This window comes from Adiantum capillus-veneris, chromosome 20, assembly GCF_014529385.1.
Source record: "Adiantum capillus-veneris isolate H3 chromosome 20, ASM1452938v2, whole genome shotgun sequence".
In the NCBI taxonomy this organism is placed as follows: Eukaryota; Viridiplantae; Streptophyta; class Polypodiopsida; order Polypodiales; family Pteridaceae; genus Adiantum; species Adiantum capillus-veneris.
In genome coordinates this window covers 144,362,494-144,378,953 of record NC_140950.1, presented here as the reverse complement: position 1 = coordinate 144,378,953, position 16,460 = coordinate 144,362,494, and the positions used below count along the sequence as shown (strand labels likewise).

The window sequence follows — 16,460 nt, the reverse complement described above, 5'->3', positions numbered from 1 at the left end:
TATCGATGCATACACATGCACAAATCTCCCACCTGCAGAGAACACCGCACGCAAATGCTGAGTGCAACCCGCAATCTCTACCTAGATCACATAAATGATGCGCATAAAACTCCTGGGAGAATTTTGCCAAAGTTTCGACGCACAATGGCTATCAACACAAAATAACCATTGTCCTGCAAGCTCAATACAATGAGCAATCAATGCGCATCAAACTACACTCAACATACATGCATAAGATCTGCAAACCTGTGTCCAACAAATGCTCACAAAGAGTACCACAGGTGACCATACATGTCATCCACAACCAACCTCTGCACTTGCTCACAAGATCTACTGCTCACCACATAAGCATACATAGAGCATTACCCGCTCAAAGACCATGTATGCAAGCCACAACACTGCAAAAGAACCACTCAACTGCAATTGGCAACACCTGTGGGAGTACTAGACTCAACCTGTACCTGGGAGTCAAACCCGATCTTGTAACACCTCACATGTACCTGCTACCTGCAGTGTGCGCGGGTAAGCTGTCTGCAGCAAAGAAAACAACAAAGCACAAAACTGTCCTGAAAAACAGTCTCTGTGTTTTTAATTTCAGACCCACCTGCACTCCGAATCAGAAAACGATTCCTTCTACAAAGTCGTAGAGCTTGAAGCCAACTCCGTTTTGAACCAAAAAGTTTTGGAATCGGAGCTTTGTAGCTCAAGTTATGAGCAAAACAGTAGACTGCGGTTAAACTACCAAAAACTGAACGACTTTCTTCTGTGCTTCTTTGAGCTCATAGAAAGGCTCAAACTCACTTCCCACCTCGATGCGTGAGCTGAATGTATCAATCTCACAATCCTTCCATGTCTATGGAAGCTCCAAGCTACAATCTGTCGCCGATGTAGCCGTTGCAAAGCTTGCTGAGAAGAGGGAAAATGCTATACACAGTGGGCTGATCTGTAGAGGAACTGTGGACTGATCTGTGAGCACTAGGAAGCTCCTGAGAGCTCTCCTGCAAGCCTCTGTATGGTTGTCCACAAGCCTCCTCTATTTCTTTGCTCAGATCTATGACCTCTCTGCCATAGCCGATGAGTTCATCGCGAAGCCATCCATCTACGCTCTCACACATGTCGCTCTGATACCAATTGAAGGGGATCGGAGAGCACCACAGACGGAGAGTGAGAAAGAGAAGGAGACACACGACACAGATATGGGTGGGGAGACTCAAAGAGTGAGCAACCCCCTATACACTTATGCTATGTATAAGGTATACAAGTGGGCGCCCAGACTCTAGGCGGCCGGACAAGGCACAGGCGCCTATACCCCAACAGTACCTTGCTCTGGCAAACTCCTGCGCCAAAAATTTGCCCAAATCTTCTTTCTTTTCTTGAGTTCCCGCACCAGATTTTCCTTGCCTTCACACTCAGAGGTGTTATCTTTGTCAGATTCTCCACTAGAACCCATGTGTAATATGGGATTCTTTATGGCTTAGTCCCTTTAAGATAGAGCGATGAAGACGGGAGTGCACGATGGACGAAGGGTGGGAGTGGCTAATAAGTCTGGGGTCGAGACACAGAGATTCTTTCACATAAACCTACGTGTGCTGCAAAAAGAACCGGATCCTCCGTAGAAGAAGAATCTTTCTGAGCTCTGATAACACTGCTATAAGCTTGGACACTCCAAGCGTGAAATCAATCGCAACACACGAACAAAAACTTCAAAATCACTGAACTTTAATAGAGAGAGAGACGCAACACGGCCCGGCGTAGTTCTGTGCCCAAAGGTATTGGCCCCAAGTGGCTAATAAGTTTGGGGTCGAGACACAGAGATTCTTTCACATAAACCTACGTGTGCTGCAAAAAGAACCGTATCTTTCGTAAAATAAGAATCTTTCTGAGCTCTGATACCACTGTTATAGGCTTGGACACTCCAAGCGTGAAATCAATCTCAACACACGAACAAAAACTTCAAAATCACTGAACTTTAATAGAGAGAGAGACGCAACACGGCCCGGCGTAGTTCTGTGCCCAGAGGTATTGGCCCCAAAGTCAGGCGCCCCTTTTGGTATTTATTTTTATATTAATGATTGAGCAAAGTACAAATTTGCAGGGTCCTCTCTACTCAATGCTCCCAGGAAAATCTGAGAGAAGAGAGCCCCGGTTACGTACTTAAAGGCACATGGTCTTCCCAAAAGCAGTACATGAAAAGCTAGTTCTAAAAGCGTCCAAGCCCAAAAGCTAGTGCTGCCCAACAACGAGTGTAATTCACGAAAAATCTGTACGTTGCCACGTCAACGCTCAGCGTCATTCACGGGTTGTCCGTACTGCGCTACCACGTCAGCATCCCTTCACGATCTCTTTTTTTATTAAGTATATGTGTCCCCAAGGGCCCCATCGGAAGGGTACCCTATAAGTTGTTCCAACTAAATGGGAACGAGAATGAGGGCCGGAAAGGTAGATTATAGAAACTATATATATGTTATATGTAGTATAAGCTCATATGTTAGTCGAAAACTAGAAGTCAAGCTTTTGAATTCAACCACTCTAATTAGAGCCACATTTAGGCATGTTTTATGATGACGGAGCTTGAGAGAGAGGAATGAAATTTGACGAGAGAGAGAGAGAGGGGGGGGGGGGGGGGGGGGGGGGGGGGGGGATGGAGCTTGAGACACGAGAGGGAGGGATGAAGCTTGAGAAGAAGGGGTAGAAGCCACAATTGTTCCTTGAGGGTAGTGTGCTAGCTAGAGCTCCATGTCCAAGCCGAAAGCTTTAGCAAGGAGAATAGCTCAGTAGAGAGAGAGTTGAGAGCTTGAGGAGAAGGTGAGACGAGCCCCCAAACAGCCCCAAATAGCCCCAAACCTGTCCCCAAAATAGCCCAAATCTGCCTCCAAACAACCCCCCATATGGCTAGTTAAAAAACATTTGACCTTTTAGTTGACTGTTTCGGATGCCCATTCCGCCGTTCTTGATGGTAGCGCGTTCATTCAGGACGAAATTCATCCACTTGACGAAATTCATTCGGGACGGCAGGCGCCAGACAGGCGGCCATTCGCTCATGTCTCAAGTCGGCCATGAAGCAAAAATCCAAGCAAAGTGCAGACAAGCGACAATTGTACTCGCAGGATGAGTTTGACAGCCCGTGGAGCAACAGGTCAACCAAGTTATGAAGTCTTCGAACAGCTCTCGAAAGAAAAGTAGTGGAGCCGATTCCAGCGGCTACTTAGGTCAGAAATCCACATTCGAGGCAGTTAGCAGATCCACGAAGTGTGTACGCTTCAAGGATAACCTCAGTTCATCTTCATCTTCATCTTCATCTTCAGACACCTTAGAGAGATCCTCTTCCTCGGACTCTAGCGAGGAGGAGCACCGAAAGCATATCAGGACTCGAAGGAGCAAGAAGAGCAAGAAGAATGGTAGGGAGACACGATCCAAGAAGAATAGATCCCGGAAAGAATCTCGAAGGCACAGAAAGCATTCTAATAGTTTTGACGAGGATACCTCGTCCTTGGACACTTTTGATTGGGATGAGTCAATGTTTAATACAAAGCGGAGACGAGGCACAGACTGAGTCAGTTTGACCAACTGGAAGACCAAGGATTTTAGAGAGGGTGGGCAAGCACTTAGATTCGACACTTTTACAGGATATAAGGACACCCACAAAGCTCTTGCCTTCATTTAACAATTCGACATTATTTTCTCGGGAGGGCACTTTTCCGAACACTCCAAGTACAACGAGTGTAACGAGTTTTTATCTCCGCATGGCTCACCGAAGAGTACGAAGAGGACATTATCGCAGCATTGAACCATCTTTGAATGACCAAAGAAGACTCTCTCAATGACTATTGCCAACACTTTTGGGATACTTTTCTACCAACTTTCTCCTTCAAGAAAATTACCTTTAAACAGCAAAGTTGAGTGGTTTTGTTGTGGAACGATACTGTGTATAAAAGAAGCTGGAATCCATTAGGTCATGGCAAGCAGGGATTTGAAATGCATGCCGATGCCCTAACATACCCAACAGACAAGCCAGCGTCTACTCAACGGGGGCAAGAAGAAGGGGGAGCAACAGAAGAAGAAACCATCTAGCCCTAAATTGTTAACCGAGCAGCACGTTGAATACTACAAAGAGAGCAAACAATATGGATGCCAAGAGCGGGGGCATGTTCTTGCCAAGTGCCCTAGCAAAACATCCAACAATCAGGCCGAGGACAAGCCAAAGAGTTCCAAAGCAGAGGAGCAAGTTAAGAAAGAAAAGACAAAGGCACTTTTGGGATACTTTTCTACCAACTTCCTCCTTCAAGAAAATTACCTTTAAATAGCAAAGTTGAGTGGTTTTGTTGTGGTTTACCCAAGGAGATCCAACGATTTTGTGTATAAAAGAAGGTGGACTCCATTAGGTCATGGCAAGCAAGGACTTAAAATGCATGCCGGTACCCTGACATATCCAACAGACAGGCCAGCGTCTGCTCAACGAGGGCAAGAAGAAAGGGAAGCAACAGAAGAAGAAACCATCTAGCCCTAGATTGTCAACCGAGCAGCACGTTGAATACTACAAAGAGAGCAAATAGTATGACAAGCCAGAGACGAGCGAGTTAAGAAAGAAAAGACAAAGGCAACACTCGTATAGATTTTTGTTAGATTTACACCACTCTGCTGCTTCACACAGGGCTAGGGCACTTCCTTGCACGGCTAGTGTCTCCAAGTTGGCCACCCATAGTCTAGGTTGTACCTTGTTCGGCCGCTCGAGTTCGGGGCCGACCGCCAACTTGACTTAGGCGCCCACCTTGGGCACTCCTATATATGGAGTCAGGGGGGTACCCATTTCACATAGTCGGACATACGTTGTATTTGCAAGTCTTGTGGTTGATGGTAGTGATGGGGGTTGATCGCCCCCTCCTCTCACACCTTACGTTTGTGTGTCTCTCTCTCTCTCTCTGTCATAAAATCTAATATCTAGCCAACCCAAATAATTTTCTCATATTAAAGTGATCATTTAATGTGGGAGAATAAACGGGAACAAGGGTTAGAATATAGATATGTGCTTACGGATCTATCTCAACATGGGACCAATGGTAAAGGGGTCCAAATGAGAGATGGTCTGTCAAAGAGCAAGGGTAGCTAATGGAGCTTAAAGACCTTAGGGTTAACTTCATTAAAGACCTCCAAAGGTTTGTAAGGTGCAACGGAAGTGAATGTTGATATTGCTCGTGATGAGTGCTCCAAACTGTGCTCAAGGGTTCCTTTTACTTACGGGAGGGAGACCCTTCCGTTCCTTTAGTGAGAGTGCAATGATCACAAACAAAGAGCATGCTACTGTGAATGAAGGTGCTGAGACTGAGAGAGAGGGAGAGAGAAAGAGAGAGAGAGAGAGAGAGAGAGAGAGAGAGAATACGACACTAGACGGTTCTCAAACCCTCCTCCAAGGATCCCCCTCTCTATGGCGAGAGAGGTCTATGCTATAGATTGCACAAATCTGGTACAATGGTCTATATGCAATGGACTTGTCGACGACAATGATGACGACGACAAGGACGGGCTGAAAACTGAAAACGCTAGGGCTGAAATGCTGAAATCTGCAAAACGCTAACTTTCTGCTGATCTCTGACACTGTGTCGGCGAGGATGGCGATGATGACGACTCGACGACAATGCGCTGAGAACACAGATGCTGAAAACTGTAAACAGCGGGCTGACACTGTAAACACTAGCTGACTTGATGGTACAGCGAGGATCCGTTGCGGGTAGGTGAGATCAGCGAGGCTTAGGGCTGGATCTGCTGTGGCTAAGTGCTGAAAACTGAAAAACGCTAAATGTGCTAGGCTGATCGGACGTCTTGAAACTGCAAACACTAAGCTTGATTTGCTACAGGAAACGCCAGAAAACGCTGAGGCTAATCTGCTCGAGAAAACGACAAGTGGATCTTGTTGGCTCAAAACGCTAAGCTCTATGCCAGTCTTGCTGAGAAGGTGCACTGCAAGTTGCTAGAACTTCTTCTGCTTCTTCTGCTAAAAAGTGCTTGCGCTAGGTTTCCTTTATTGTGCCTTAGCAATTTGCCCTACTCACTTTTTCAACAAAAGTCACTTATTAATAAATAAGTGAAAAATGTGTATTTTGGGAAAAAGGGTTCTATGCACTGTAAAATGCTCATGATGGGTCATGTTGTGTGCAACCAGAGGATATGCAACTAATGTAAGTGCCTGCACATGCATGGCTTTCTCACAAGCTCACAAAGGTGCCAGAACACTTCCTAAGCTGACCTGAACCCTAGACCTGAGATACCTTGTCCACATGCACATAGGGTTAGATGTGCACGTGACAAGGTTAGTGTCACAAGTCCTTTGACCTTAGGCAAGCTAGGGTTGTGCTTGAGGTGGGAACCCGGTCCAAGCTTGAGGTGCTTGTCGGCTTGCTGACTAAGGTGCTTGAGGTGCTTAATGACTAAGGTGCTAAGGTGCTCCATAACTAAGGTGCTTGAGGGGTTAAGGTGCTCAAAAAGCCAAAGCACATCCCTACACAAGGGGGGGCGAGCCCTCATTGTAGGAGCTAGAGAGAGCACACACCCCCCCTCACACAAGGCAAGTTTGGTCTAAAGAAAGCAAATAGGACTACCCTCATGGTGTGCCTAAAGCTAAGGGGTCCAATGATAATTTAGTTGATTAAATTAATTGTTTATGCATTTATCAAGTCCTTTCTCTCAAAGGGGAAAGGGGGACACTTGTCTCAAGGCTAGCATGCTTGCTTGATATGCACTATGCATGTGATTGGCCACGCTTGAAGGGGTCCAATGAGCTTCCATCATGAGCTAAGAGAGGGGGTTGATCAAAGCAAGGAGGGGGCTAGCTTGGGAGGTGTTCTGGCTCTCCCCCCCCCCCCCCCCCCCACACACACACACACACTCTCATTGTGTGAGGTGAAAAGTGCAAGAGCTCCACCTCCTTCTCCAAGCTTGTAGAGAAGTTGAGAGCCTACAACTCTTGGCTATGGAATGCAAATCCAACCAAGAGCCATGCTCCAATGCTTAAGCTTGCCATCTTCTCCATCTTCATTACTATGATATTATGTATGCTAAGCAATAAGAGTGATGATAAGTGAGGAACTATTTCTTACTCCTATGAATGTTTCTTCTTCCTCTCTTCCCTACCCTCATTCCCTGCTAGCTCTCTCCACGGTGTTTTTGAGGCCTTGGGACAGAGGCCAGGGATGGTTAATGCTTTCTACACAGTCTATGTTATGCTCGTGATGCATGAAGCTTTCCATCTTCATTGCATCACCTAGGTCACAAGGAACACAAAGATTGTATTGTACTAAGTCTCTCTTGATGGGAGAATCTATAATACAAAAGCCTATTGGAGGGAGGACCGGCTCCACATAAATCTGGTCCTCAACTGTTGTCGAGTTCTCTAAACTCTCTCTCTCGAAAAAGTATTGTTCATGCCAAGTTAATTGAGTACTATGGTTATGTTGCTACCGCTAATTAAGTTCACCCTCTGTGTTCTCAAAGTAGTTTCACAAAAATGCTCACTCTAATTCTCTTAATTCCGTTGCGATTCCGCTATTCTCAAAGTTCATAGGCCATTTCTATTACACACTCTCTCTCGCTCTCTTCTCCTCTCTCACACTTCCGCACACGCGCACTCATATGGTATCAGAGCACGGGCTCTTCATGTCCAAGGCGCACCTTCAACAATAGGTTCTCCTCCCAAGGGATCACAACAACCAACGTTTTTTGGAAAGCATCAACGTTTTCTGCGGATCTGCCAGCGTTTTGCAAAAGCCACGTACGCAATGGACTTTAGCGTTTCTTTGTCACGGAGGACCCCCAACCACCTGCGTTATTGCAAATCAGGCTAGCGTTTTTACTTCTGGCTGCCAGCGCTACACTTTCTGGGCAATTTCGTCACCGAAAAACCCCTCCAATCCATCAACGTTATTGCTACCTCTTGCGTTTTTGGGGAGTGCTTGCGTTTTTTGGGATTTGCTGAATTTTCAGCACGGAGGGGCAGCGCTCATCCAACCCAGTGGATCTTGCTTTCCCACACGGCTTCACATCCGGTGCATCGCTGTCGAGAATCCTCTACATCTGCTATAGATTTCAGCCATTAACCATTGCCATTTTCTCTATTTTCAGCGCTCAAACAGCTATGCACACGAAGATAAACCCTCCCCACCCCCTCCACACCGCTCTGGACCCTGCCGGAAGAGTACGAGCACGCTGAAAATCGCTGGACAGCGACATTTTCATCACCTCGCAGTTGCGTTTTTGGGTGGACAGCAGCCACATGGTTTGTGTTTTTCACAGAAAATGAAGTTACCTTCTGCCAGGACACCATCCAGTGGTGGTCCGTGCGGTCTCTCAGTGGCTGATGCAATACACGATATCTTCAACATCGGCTTGATCATCTACGGGTGTACGATCCTTGGGAGATCCATTCATTCCAGCTATCATTCGAAGGTTGCGCACTCCAGAGGGGTGGTGACTTGTGGTTTGCTATGACACACCTATGCACTCATCAAAGGAGTTCACATGAGATATGGCCATGCTCATGGCATATGGAATTCCGACATTCCCAGAGAGGAACCATCATTTTGGGTGGACACATACTTACCACTTGACCTCGACACGTCAGATCACTTGCTTACACAGGAGCATCTACATGGACTTAGGGAGAGGATTTTGGATCTCTTCTTGGACAGGTTCATTGCTTGGACCTACTAACTGAAGTGGTACTTCAGTGCTTTGGACTCTCTTGGAGAGTTTACCCACGAGATGCGGGAGATCAGGCATCCCACTACTACATTCGGAGTCACCCGAAGCTTGGCTTGGAAGGTAAGTGTAATTGCTCTTCTACACTCTTGATCATTTGGATTGCTACCTTCAAAGTTGCTTACACTCACCCTCGGTAACCTTACAGCAGACTTACCCCCCGACCTGGGCAACAGGCCACTCACAGCTCATTCACATTGAGAGCCACACTAAGTTGCGGTTTGATGGCGTTGTTGGTACGGATTCTACTTTGGTTGACACCGGAGGATTGGAGGTAAGAGATACAAGCAAGACGGCGCAGACATCTTGGTTTGGCCACTTCACTTCACAGCGCAGACTGCTCAGTCTGGCTTCCCTTCTTCATACAGGATGATTACAGTGCAGACAGCTTGGTCTGACCACCCGTCTTCTCAGAGGACCTTTACAACGCAGACTGTTGAGATTACCCTAGCCTTCTCGTCTTAGATTACCCTACCTACTGACAGGACACCATCCGGTGGTGGTCCGCGTGATCTATCAATGGCCGCTGCAACTTACGATAGCTTCTACGATGCAGTCTGCTTAGTCTGGCTTTCCTTGTTTTGGAGGAGGTTTACGGCCAAATTACTACATTTGGCCTTCTTGGAGTTTTACACAGCTTAGCCACCTGGCCACATTGGGTTACAGGTTCATGCATTGACAAGCTTCCGGGCATGCTCATGACAATTCCTGGGCTCCTCGTTTTCTCCATACAATTTGACTACAAACACCACAGATCCTATTGCAGGTCACTTGCAGGTCTATTGGCACTTCCTCTGTCTGCTTCTGCCATGTCATCATCCCCTGTCCGCGGGTGGTCATGCCACGTCATCATTTTGTGACATACCCCCCTCTTGAAAGAATTGTAATCGCCCTCAATTATGCCTGCAGAATAAGACATAAGCCATAAACCAGTTCAATAAACATTGACTCTAAGTACCGACGCACTAGACGACCCAAATCCAGCACTTGTACAAAGACGACAGTCACATCGCATCACATTCAAATCACATCACATAGAATCTAGGACCGTGATTCTTGGCGACGTATTTAGCAATTGCATCTAGATCTGCAACGGACCTCACTAATGTCGATTAACTAATCCCATATCACGATCACGTCCATGGATTCCGTTATGATCTAGGACCATGATTCCTGGCAACGTATTTAGCAATCACATCTAGATCTATCCCATATCTCACTGATGTCAGATTAGCTAATCCCATATCGCGACCATGTCCATAGATTTTTGCACTCAAGCATTGTCATGCGCGAGTAACCATTCCATTTGTACTCAAGCACTGTCGTGTGCGAGTAGTCATTTCCAAAAATCCCAATCCATCACTAAGTTCATACTGAACATAGTGGTCCAATCATTCAATTCTATTTGTGTGTCATCTTATCCCGCAAGAACTCTTGATGCGCTCACGACAGTTCCATTAAATCATTCGTGATTCAAAATTCATGATTCGTTATTTGGTTCATTTGGAAGCCGTCTCTCCACAAAATCATCATCATCTCATTCTCAATGTTGTTATCTATTCACAAATAGCAGGTTCTTCCATTAGTTTCATTCAAAATTCATGATACTTATCATTGTCCAGTTCATTCTAGAGTTGTCATTGCTCTGAATTCGTCATCCATGATCATCGATTTCACCTGTTATCAGCACACATCTAGCAAGTTCTTCCAAAAAACATTAATTTCATATATAAATCAGATTTACCTTGGGGAATTTCTTGTTTCAAAGTTCTTCATTCACACACTTAGTTCATACTGAACACATCTAGTCATCTCATCCGTCCAGAAGTCTTAACGAGATTTAGTAGATCAAGACATCCGTGAATAGACAAGCACATTCCGGATGTGATTGCTACATAAGTTACAATGATCATGATTCTCATCAAAGATCTCAAGGGGGATAGTGATGTGACTGTAATGTGAATGCTCAGTGACTGTCATCTTCGTGCAAGGGTTGGATATATGTGGTCTAGTACATCAGTACTTAGATAAGCACAGTCCGGATGTGATTGCTAAATAAGTTACAATGATCATGATTCTCATCAAAGATCTCAATGGGGATAGTGATGTGAATGTAATGTGAATGCTCAGTGATTGTCGTCTTCGTGCAAGTGTTGGATATATGTGGTCTAGTACATCAGTTAGAGTCAGTGTTGACTCTAAGTTTGTTGAACTAGTTTTTAACCTGTATCTGTTTTGCAGGCATAATCGAGGGCGATTACAATTCTTTCAGAGGAGCCTGTCACAAAGTGAAGACGTGGCATGGCCTAGAGAGGTTGGACATAGAAGGGCCTAAACCCTAGCGAAAGAAGAAGAAGTTGTTCCAACTTACCGATCCTATCGAGGGGCCCAAAGGAGTTAGAAATTAAAATCCTAACCCTCCAAACTTATGGAACCCAGCCAAGGGGCCTAAAACCCTCAAAAAAGTTAGGACATAGTTTAGTTAAAAGGTGACACGTACTTAATGAGAGAATGTGCAATGACCAAACACGAGTGGAATGCAAACTGAGTGAGTGCACGAGAGTGCTAGAGAGAGAGAGAGAGAGAGAGAGAGAAGAGACGACACCAGATGGGATACCAAACCCCCCTGCAAGGGTCCCCCTCTCTATTGCTAGAGAGGTATTTGCTTTAAATTGCACAAAGTCTTGTTCAATGCTTCTAGATGTTGTGGTACTTGACGACGACAATGTCAATGCCGACAATGACGATGTCGACGACAACGACAAGGTCAATGCTGAAATCTAAAAATGCTAGAAGCTCTGCTATGGAGCTGCAACTGTGGCGGTACTACGGGGCTGATCTGCAACCGCCGGAGTGTGCCAGGGCTGAGAATGCAAAAGGCTGGCTGATTTGGGCTGGAATTGCAAAACGCTGGCTGTAGCTGCTAGAAACTGAAAACGCCAGGCTGATCTGGGTTGTGACGGCAAATCTGGCGAGGATTTGCAACGGTGGCACGGGTGCTTGCGAGGCTTATGGCTGATCTGAAATTGCTGATGGCTGTGGGCTGAAAACGCTGGTAGCTGTCCTGAGAAAATGCTGGAATGCTGACTGCGGCACAACTGGCTTCTGTGCACCTGAGCTCTCCCAGTTCTTCCGTTCTTCTCTAGCGCCTGGGCCTTGCTTATGTATCTGCAAGAGGATGGGTCGAGCAGTACACTTTCAGCCTTCCACGGTTCGGTTAAATAAATAAGTCACTTAATTTAAGTGACCTATAAGAGGTGGTTCCCACGCGCACAAAACTGGGTTCAAGCGATGGGGAATGCTCATGCTTGGTACTGGCTACTGATGCTAATGGTCATGGGTTGTGCAATCAAAGGGTATGCAGCTACTCTAAGTGCCTGGACATGCACGGCCTGCGCACAGGCTCACAAGGTTGCCAGAACACTTCCTAGGCTTCCTAAACCCTAGAAGTAGGAACAGCTTGTCCACGTACACATTGGGTTAGATGTGCACATGATAGAGGAGCTTCCCTATGTAGAGCTCAACAGGCATTTAGTCATTGAGTCTTAGTCACCAAGTCTAGTGCAGTGCCTGCTGCATCGAGAGAGCTACTCTACTCTCCAAAGCTGCTCAACAGGATTGTAAATGGAAGTCTTATGGCTATGCCTAACATGTTCCGTAGACCCCAAAATGGTCTCAAAAAAGTCCTCGACAAGGGATCCTGCCCCAAGGGCCGCCATCTAGCATTACAATCATTACTTCTATCAGGTCCCAAGAGTGGTTTTCCACAATCATTCACAAACTATCTAGAGACTTCACTACTAGATTATCTAATTCGTCCTACAAAAGTTACTAGATGTAGGATCCATTGTTCTGGAATTTTCGTGTGATCCACTTCCATATCTAATTCGTCTTAAAAAGATGACTAGATGTTGCATCTAACCTTCTGGAAATTTCCAACATACATAATCGTGTAATCCACTTCCATATCTAGTTTGTCTTCCAAAAATTACTAGATATTGTATCCATTGTTCTGGAGTCTTTCCAACATACATAATCGTGTAATCCACTTCCACATATTCTATGACATAGCTGCAAATACAATCTAAACAATTCTAAATGTGTGTCTATACATTGGTTGTCTGAAAGACCAAAAATCCAAGGTCCAAACAGCCAAAAAAAGCGTAGGCAAACTCCACATTCTGTAGCAGTGTGTCCAAGTTTAAGCTTCCATTACCAGCAGCCACCCAGCTAAACTCAGCACCAAGGCAAACAATTGGAAACAAGGCCTCTAAAATTCAACCATACCAATACCTTAGTCGCTAGAACATGATTATTACCTGAGGAGAATCATGGCAAAAGCATAACATAGTCTTCAATAATCTGCTTAGCTTCTACCAAACGAATTTGGAGGAGCCATATTTTGCTGAGAAAAAATTGGAGGGCTTTGTACTTGAGTTATCGTCATTTCAGTTTGGTTCACATTCTCCAATTCCATCTACAGATCAGACATTCAAAGATATATTACTAGAATAATCCCCTAAGAAGGCATGGGTTCTTGCAAACAAGATTTTGGGCATACCTTTACATAGTTCATGATGTCTGTGGTAGATGGCAGGCTTCCATGTTGAAGGTGATGCTTGTGAATCCAATCATAAAGCTTTTCCTGTAGCAATCCGGATAGATTAAAAGCAAATATCAACCACATCTCACAATAAACACCTGCATATTTTCACCTCTTCTTAGAAAGTGAGAAAGCATACAGTACAATGCACACAACAAATCAGCGTTTCGAATGAAGTTTTGATTGATACCTACTACACTTGACCATGACACATCATACTATCTAGAATGAGAGATGCACAGGATAATAGGTTAACTTGATCCGCTGAAACAGATTAAAAGACAAGCACGTTCCATGCTGACGTTTCGTTGCGTATTATGCAACCGACATTTCATTGCGTGATGATTGGAACAAAAACAAACTTATATGTGGGCCCCCTGCACACGAGTACTTACAAGGGAAAAACCATGTGCAAGGATCGTATGATATTACCAACAGATGAAAGCAGCCATTTGCACTAATCAAGGCAGTTAGATGACAAGGATCAATGGCAAAAACATGGAGAATTACCAGGGCATGTCTCTGGCCGGCCTGGAAGGCAATCTTGTGCTGAGTCTGGGCTTGAGTATAGAGGTGCGAAATGGAGTTTGCCGCTGCGCAGAAAGAGGAGTGAAGAGTCCTCTCCACATCCTCTAAGCCCCCACCTTCCGACCGTCTCTTCTTCATCCCCTTCCCCTTCCTCTGCTCCGGTCTGGCACGCTCGATGGCTGTTTGATCTTTCTTTCTCGCCTTTGCAAACGCGAGTGGACCTTTCTTTTCTATTGTTCGTAAAAGCCCCCTTACCATCCTGATAATGGTAATGACACACGACTTTTTAACAGGAAAGCATCTCGATGGTATTGAAAAGGGATTGTGCAAGTTACATTGAGTTGGTATAGAGGAGCTGGTGAGTGGAGGTGCAGTAAGAAAAAGTAGGTGTAGATATAGGAAAGAGTTATACATTTGGACATTCGACAATGTAGAAAAGGAATCACGACAAAGACAATATTATACTCTCTTTGAGTTTGAGTACAATGGATTGGGGAGTTTCTTTGTATATGGCTACGTCGTACATGTGATATATGCTTGAAGACATGCAACATCTCCATTCCATTGTGAGGCTAAGTTGTTGAAGTTTATCCACAATTTTGCAATATGCACCCACCTTAGCCTCCTCTCCATTGAAGCATGCTCTCTTGCCATCAACCTATTATGTTCTCTTCTAAGTTCTCTAACTTAATCCATTCATTGGTTAAATTGTTCAATGTTGTACATGTTAAGAAGTTTCCTACGACAATAGAAAGAATGTAGTAAATGTATACAAAGAGAGAGGAGGGAGGGGGGGGGGGGGGGGGGGGGGGGGGGGGGGGGGGGGGGGGGGGGGGGGAGGGATAGAGCTTGTAGTTGTTCTTTATCAAAGTATGTTATCTTTTTTAGTAGTGCTCACTCAACAAAGTGAGTTGAATATATTAAGAACTCCAAACCATATAGCACCTCCATACTCAAAGAGAGGCATAGAGCCAAAATGAATTACAAGAGTACCATAGCGAGATTGTGTGTGTTGTAAGGCATTTGGAGCAATGTGCATGTTATCTTCTATGGTGATTGTAGAGTTTCTTACTAGACACAAAAACCTCGCAAAAAAAGCATATAGTGTACTAGGATTTTTATAGCTTAAGGCATGTAGTCATGTATGAAATTATTGTTATATGTTGTCTGTTGGTCCATTTTATGTTGTAAAAGAAAAGAGAACATGCAAATATTCTTGCACAAGAGAGTTTGCACAATCCTTCCCATATATTTATAATACCTGAGAACATGCCATTCCCACAGAATCACACAAGTCTCGGTGTGTTCTTCGCTCAACTCCTAATTTCAAGAGCCCGATGTGATACTTAACGATTACCGCACATGCAAAATGTCCCTCGCTGATACACAACTCCAACTTATGTTTGACTTATCGTTTAGCCACAAGTCATGCAAGAACACATGATGAGTCTAAATAGCATGTCACATTAAATGTACAAAAATAGTAGCATGGTTTCCTTACAACCGTGTGCAAATGTCCCTAATATAATAATACAAAAATTATTTGTACGCTTGTATTGTAGCAAAGTGACAAAATGACACAAGATTGAGGCATTGTTGTGCATAGTAAAGGGAGTTTTTTGCAACAAAACGAGTACTACTTCTATGATGGTTTTGTTCGTGTTGGAATTAGGGTTGCAAGGATGCACACACATCTTGAAGAAGATGAAGAAGCTTAAGGCACACAAGAGAAACTATATTGCTTAATGCACACATAGAAAGATAAGATATCCCAAGAGTGATGGGCATATATGAAAACATTGTAGTGAGGGAAAAAGTGTCCCAACAATCCTAAGTGTGTTTGTGCACATCACTACCACATATATGGTAAGAAATCCCCCCTAGGAGTGATGCGGTCAAGGAGAGCTAACACATAGTGTATAGGGAAGTGCCCTACCCTAAGGACATGATTGATCCTCAAAGAGAAGCAAGCCCAAAGCTTTGCGGAAATATTTGACGTTCTCACGAGGTAATTGCTTTATGAACAAACTTCAAGGTTGTCGTGTGTTGGCACATAAGCCAAGCTAAAATCTCTTGCTGAGAGTCTTTCCCTGACACAGTGATAATGCACCTCAATGTGCTTTGTGCAAGCATGAAAAATTGGGTTCCTCGTAACTGCCAATGCGCTTTGACTTTCAAGGTAGATGATGTTGGCAGTGCCTTGTCCAACACCCAAATCAATGATAAGGAATCTAAGCCATACACACTCAACCGTAGCTGTGAAGACTACCTTGTACTCACCCTCACTTTGGGAGTGGCCACAGTAGGTTGCTTCTTGCTCAACCACGATATACATGAAACAAAAACCACTTGTGGATACTCGTGTTTCATAACAACTAGCCCGATTTCAGTGTGAAAAACCATGAAAATCTAGCGGCAATAATCCCCCCTTGGGATAAAACAACCCAAGATGTAAAGTGCCACTCAAGTAGCTAAAGATCTTTTTGATAGCCTACCAATGTTTAGACCATGGGCTATGCATAAATCTATTGACCTATCATGAGGCCTATGGTTGGGTATGGCCCAATCGAGAACCAACGTG

At 44.7% G+C, this 16,460-nt stretch overlaps 1 protein-coding gene across 1 annotated transcript in view; it reads right to left on the bottom strand.

The window, feature by feature from the left end:
• The window catches only part of LOC147433354 (uncharacterized), a 45,365-nt gene extending 31,234 nt beyond the window's left edge, over positions 1–14,131 (bottom strand). The window contains exons 1-3 of the mRNA XM_086492944.1: positions 13,862–14,131; positions 13,310–13,393; positions 13,068–13,225 (exon numbers count right to left, since the gene is read on the bottom strand). Coding sequence (XP_086349070.1) covers positions 13,115–13,225; positions 13,310–13,393; positions 13,862–14,017 — 351 coding nt within the window. The 5' untranslated portion in view covers positions 14,018–14,131 and the 3' untranslated portion in view covers positions 13,068–13,114. The remainder of the gene's footprint in view (positions 1–13,067; positions 13,226–13,309; positions 13,394–13,861) is intronic.
• Between the last annotated feature and the right edge of the window lie 2,329 nt (positions 14,132–16,460).